This window comes from Mastomys coucha, unplaced genomic scaffold, assembly GCF_008632895.1.
Source record: "Mastomys coucha isolate ucsf_1 unplaced genomic scaffold, UCSF_Mcou_1 pScaffold23, whole genome shotgun sequence".
Taxonomy (NCBI): Eukaryota; Metazoa; Chordata; class Mammalia; order Rodentia; family Muridae; genus Mastomys; species Mastomys coucha.
Window position 1 is genome coordinate 65,300,366 of NW_022196906.1, and position 6,000 is coordinate 65,306,365.

At 35.7% G+C, this 6,000-nt stretch overlaps 1 protein-coding gene across 1 annotated transcript in view; it reads left to right on the forward strand.

The window, feature by feature from the left end:
* Positions 1 to 6,000, forward strand: part of Adam10 (ADAM metallopeptidase domain 10) — a 120,047-nt gene that overhangs the window by 22,149 nt on the left and 91,898 nt on the right. Inside the window, exon 2 of the mRNA XM_031345994.1 lies at positions 1,848 to 1,998. Within this exon, the coding sequence (XP_031201854.1) occupies positions 1,848 to 1,998 (151 nt within the window). The remainder of the gene's footprint in view (positions 1 to 1,847; positions 1,999 to 6,000) is intronic.

Here is a 6,000-nt window from a genome sequence, read left to right on the forward strand (position 1 = left end):
AGATCTTACATGTTTGGCCTCACTGAATTACGCTGTTTAGGTTGCTTCTTAGAAGCTGTGGGCATTTGGAAAAGAGCTCACCTCATTTGTTGCTTTGTCAGTCTTCTCTTTGTTAGGGTTGTTGGATAAATTCTTTTTTTATGCTAGTGAGAACTGTATATTGACAACAATTTGCACCTTTTTCTCTTTTTCTGGGATCACTTCAGTGTAAGTTATGGATATCATGCCAATTAACTGCTAAAATACTTCAAAAAAGTGTCTTTGAAAAATTCAAGACCTTCTGTTATGTAACCACAATACTGTACTAATGAAAAGTAGCAAGAATTCCTTAATGTCCTCAAAGACTGATTCTGGTTTGTTGCAAATTATTTTCATATGTTTGTTTTCATCCTGGGTTGATTTTTTTCCCCCCTTTTATTTTGTTTCTTTTGTGGTTTTGCTCTAATGTGATTATGTAGGGTTATATTTAAGTGCACATATAACATTTCTCAGGAGATATTTCTATTCTTGGTTATGAAAGGAATTTAAGTGTATTTACAAGGATATTATACCATCCATATTCTTTGGCTAATTAAGAATTAAGTTAAAAGGCAATAACAGAAACAGGTTCTGGGATGTACTCAGTGGTAGAGTGCTTGCTGGTGTGTATGAGGCTCTGGGCTGGTCCCCAGCACCATAAAAATATTCAGTTTAGAACTAATTATCATTAGTATTTAAAATGGCATATGGATCAAAGAATAAATTAGGAATAATGAGGGAGAGTGAAATAGAAATGGGATATGACAGAATTTGTGTGTTACCTCTGAGGCAGTACTGAGAGAACATTTATAGTACTGAATGCCCATAAAGTTCACCCAGGACTAGCTTTCTTTCTCTTTCTTAAATCTATTTGGTTTTTGAGGCAGGATCTTACTATGCAGCTCTGGGTGTCTTGGTACTTGTTTTGTAGACCAGGTTAGCTTGAGATCCACTGCTCTCTTCCTCCTGTATGCTAGGGTTAAAGGTGTATACAACCATGACCAGCTTTTTAGTCTATTTATAAAATGAAATTGTAGTTAGAAAACAGTGAGATGATTTCATTGATTAATTTTGACCAAAATTGAAGGGGGAAATGATAACTTATTTTCTTTTAATTTATCTAGAAAATTGAAGACACACCATTATTTCACTCATCTTTTACTCAGATAATATCAATAGTTACTGAATGGACCAGGTGTGGATTCTATGGTGATAATTTCTATTAGCAAAAATGTGATTAATGTGAATTTGTGAAACCGATAAAGCATATAAGACAAGCCTACAGCAAATTCAAAAGTTTTTGTGTGTGGTTAATGTCACCCTTATGATAAGTTCTTGTTTGTTTGGCTGGCTTTTTTTTTTTTTTCTTTGTTGTTGTTTTGTTTTTGAGACAGGATTTTTTCTTCATAGCCCTTGCTATCCTGGAACTCACTATGTAGGTCAGATTGACCCATAGAGATCCTCTTTTTTGGGGGGAGGTGTGAGACAGGGTTTCTCTGTGTAGCCCTGGCTGTCCTGGAACTCACTCTGTAGACTAGGTTGGCCTCAAACTCAGAAATCTGGCTGCCTCTGCCTCCCAAGTGCTGGGATTAAAGGCATGCACCAACATTTTCAGCTAATGTCACTCTTATAACAATAAGTTTAAAAGTGTGTGAAAATTATGTTTGTGGTAGATTCATCATAGTAGTCAGGATTAATGAAACAATTGGTATATACTTATTCATAGATATTTGAAAATAGTGGATAAATTAGGACTAATAAGTTAGAACTAGAAAGAGCCTTTAAGTTGGTATTAATTCAGACTGTTATCTGTGTGCTTATTTTTATAGGTCAGTATGGAAATCCTTTAAATAAATATATTAGACATTATGAAGGATTATCTTACAATGTGGATTCATTACACCAAAACCACCAGCGTGCCAAACGAGCAGTCTCACATGAAGACCAGTTTTTACTTCTAGATTTCCATGCTCATGGGAGGTGAGTAAATTCATTGATCTCAGTATCTGAAGTCTTTTGAAGCAGTCTGCTAATGAAAGAAATTTTTTTCCCTAATGGAACACTTCCTGTTTGAAGATTCATCCTCAATCAATATACCAAAATTTTTCATACTGGAATTTGGTATATACATTAAAAAATGCCATCGTTAAAAATGGATTGCCCTTTTGAGTATTTAATTCACACGTAAATGTTTTTGAATTGTGAATGTGAAGTCTAAGCTTGGATGTTTGTAAAGGATGATCATAGGAGGTTGTAGAAAATGTGAGGAGCCATAGACAGATAAGACATACTTTAATCAGCATACAGGTGGCTAGGAAGGGAGATGCTGGCAAGGATCCAGGCACAAATTGGTACACAGAGGGACACATATATGCATGCATACACACACACACACACACTCACCTGGCACATCGGCCATACAGAGGTAGGGACAGTGGCAAACACACACAGGCGTTCACCTTTGATCTTAAGGCCATATAGCACACAAAATGGCACTCTGTTAGGAATAGTTATATAACAGATGATATCACTGTTTTTTTTTTTTTTTAAATCTGGTGTTAGCCAGCTAACTCATACCAGATAGCTATATCAGCAACATGTTTCCTAAGTATTAGCCAGCTCTTAAGTCGTGTGTTTCTTATGGTGAGTCAGATTTGAAAATAGAATGATAGAATGGTCTTTTGAAAATGAACTTGTACTTGGCTTTCCACTCTTTGTATGTTTTGTGCTTAATGTATCTTTTCTGGTACCAACAGACAAAGTAGCTGTTTTCTATTGACTAAGTCACTTAATCTTTTATTAACTCAATTTTGTTAGTTCTGTAATAACAACCAGTAGACAGATTATCTGCTGTCCTGTTCAATTCAGAAACAGAGTTGTGAAGGGATACAGAAAGGAGAACTAAGAGAGAAAGAGAAAATTAATTATTAAATAACTGTTCCACTCTTGGTGTTTTACTTGCATTTTCTTAAAAAATATTGTTGTTGTGTATCTGTGGGCGTATACATAGCATGGTATACATGCAGTGGTAAGAAGACAACTTTGTAGTGTTTCTCTCCTTCTACCTTTATGTGGGGTCCAGGCATTAGGTTGTCAGGCTTCCACAGAAATTGCCTTTATCTGCTGAGTCATTCAAAGTCCCTTCATGTGTATTTTAGTATTTGACTTCTTAGCACTGTTCAGTTTGCTTTTTTCCCCCTGTAATCAAAACTCTGACCAAAGGCAACTGAAGGGAGGAAAGGTTTATTTTAGCTTACAGTTCCAGGTCACAGTGCATCACTGAGCCCAGGAGGCTTGTTTGCTTGTCCACGCATCTTACCTGCAGCCAAGGAGCTCTGCTTTATAGCAAAGAAGTATAGCTGGAATCAAGATGGAGGCTGCTTGCTAGGTGGCTGCAGGCTAGCCCACACTCAGCTACCTTTCTTAGACAGTTCAGGATCACCTGTGCTATCTCCTACAGTGGGGTGGGACCTGTTATATTGTTAATAATCCAGACAGTTCTCCACAGAAATACCCACAGGCCAATCTCTTGTAGCCATTTCCTTAATTGAGGCTCTCTGAGGTGTTGTTCTTAGTTGTGGCAAGTTGACAGTTAAAAATAGCCAACTCATGCCTGGCAGTGGTGGCATTCACCTTTAATCCCAGCACTTGACAGGCAGAGACAGGCAGATTTCTGAGTTCGAGGCCAGCCTGGTCTACAGAGTGAGTTCCAGGACAGCCAGGACTACACAGAGAAACCCTTTCTGGAAAAACCAAAAAGAAAAGAAAAAAAAAATAGCCAACACACACTTAGATAAAGGTAACTATGTCTATAAGCTGAAGAAACATAGGTTCAGGGAAGTTAAATAACTTACACAGAATTTTAACCAGACCTGGATGACTAAAACCTGCATTCCTCCCACCCCCACCCCGCTTTGTGTGTTTTGACAAGCACTCCATACTGCTTGCTGTAACTACATTTTGAACTTACTGTACTGGTGTAACCTTGCTTAAGACCTGTATTCTCTACTTCCTAGTAGATTTCTAACCTTCCAACCTGATATCATTAGTATTCTGCCACTGTAACCTTCTTTTGTGGTGCTGGATATAGGACCCATAGCCTTGCAGCTGTTGACAAACACTCTACCACTGAATTCCTAAATGTTTTCTTTTTTTAATGTCATTTTACATGTTTTAAAACCTTCCATTCACAAGTTTTAGCCAGATTTTTAAACTTTCCTTTGAATTTTTTCTGTAAATTAGTTATTGCCTACTAGTCTGAGCTAGCTTTGAGTATTTTGTTTTGTTTTTCATCCAGAATGGTCTTCCGAGTATCTAGGCTACACATACAGTCTGTTCTTTGTAACATTTATCTCACATTCTGATCTTTTAATGTGCAGTTCAGCTTCTGCCTCTTATATATCTTTCCATGTTCTTTTGAACTTTTAAATTCCTTACTGTTTTATTGACATTTGATTTGTGCTCTCCTTTTTTTCCATGGATTTCTTGTTTATTTTTCTTTTTAAAAATTATTTTATGTATATGGGTATTTGGCCTGCCTTGTATGTTTTTGCACCATACATGTGCCTGTTACCCATGGAGGCCAGAACTGGGCATCAAATTACCTGGAACTAGAGTTACAGGTGTTTGTGAACTGCTGTGTGGGTGCTGAGAATTGACCTGGGTTCTCTTCCAAGAGCAGCCATTGCTCTTAAGCACTGGCTGTCTCTTTAGCCCTGCTTCTTTTCTGTATATGTGTTGTTTTCTTCTTCACAGGCAAGCACCTTGTTATTTAGTATTGCTTAGTATATTTCACATATGATCTAGGTGTTTTTGGAAAAATGTTAATAGATTAATCAAAAGATTAATTTGAAGATGTTTCTTTATATTAAAAAGTTTAGGGCTAGTAGCTTACCACACCAAATAAAATTTTATGACTCTTAGTTTTAGGTATTATTAAAAATCACCCATTCTTTATTAGTAATAATATCATTAGATTTTATAACTTTAGTAACCTCTCAAAATAAACTTACTACTGTGTCCCCAAATATATGTACTATTGTATTCCTCACTAGCAAAGGAGGAGATTTCAGTAGCTGCCTTTGTTTTGGATGCCACATTGTTGTATAGGTATATTTTTATTAGGTAAGTTACGTATTTTATATTTGACAAACCAAATCTCTAGTTCCTTTATGTGTCTGTGAATGAGAATGAGTAACTACAAGTATGTAGTCAACCACAAACTAATTTGATTTTTGGTTAAAGTGACCTCTTTTAAGCCCTGAATGATAGGAACATAAACATTGAGCTAGTAGGAATGGTAAGGTGTACAGAAGTCATTGTGAAGAAGGAAAACTTGCTGTGGTATTTTGGAGATGCAATACCATGGAAACTTACAGTAGGAGGGTTTCTTATTGAGGTGATAGTTTAATGGTGTAGCTTCTCCCTTTCTTGTAAATAGGAAATACAAAGAAATTATAGATTTCTTACTAAATATATTTCCTCTGACTTATAAGAAATGCTAACAGCAGGTGTGATGCTCCATGACTGTAATCTATTCCCTGTACTTGAGAGATTCAGGAAGGAGGATCTCATGTTCTAGAACAAGATTGTTCTACAGAACAAGATTCTGTCTCAAAAAACAAATTGAAATACTAGTTAAGTATATCATAACATCTCTAATAGGATATGCATCTTTGTAAAGAGTAATTTGCATTTAACTTTTTTTAACTTTTATTGCATTATGATGAGAAAAGTTACATGATTTCAATTTATCTGAATTTGTTAACATTTAAAAATATATTTTAAGTAAATAGAATTAAATCACATTCTTGTTTCCCTTTTGTACCCCGACTCCTCCCAGAGACCCCCTCTTCAATACCTATAATATCTTTTCTTGTCATATTCCTTAAAATTTATAGAATACTATAACAAGAAAAATGAGTACTATAAAAGTTGTTTGATATAAAACAACAATCAATTTAACAGTCTTATGTAGATGCT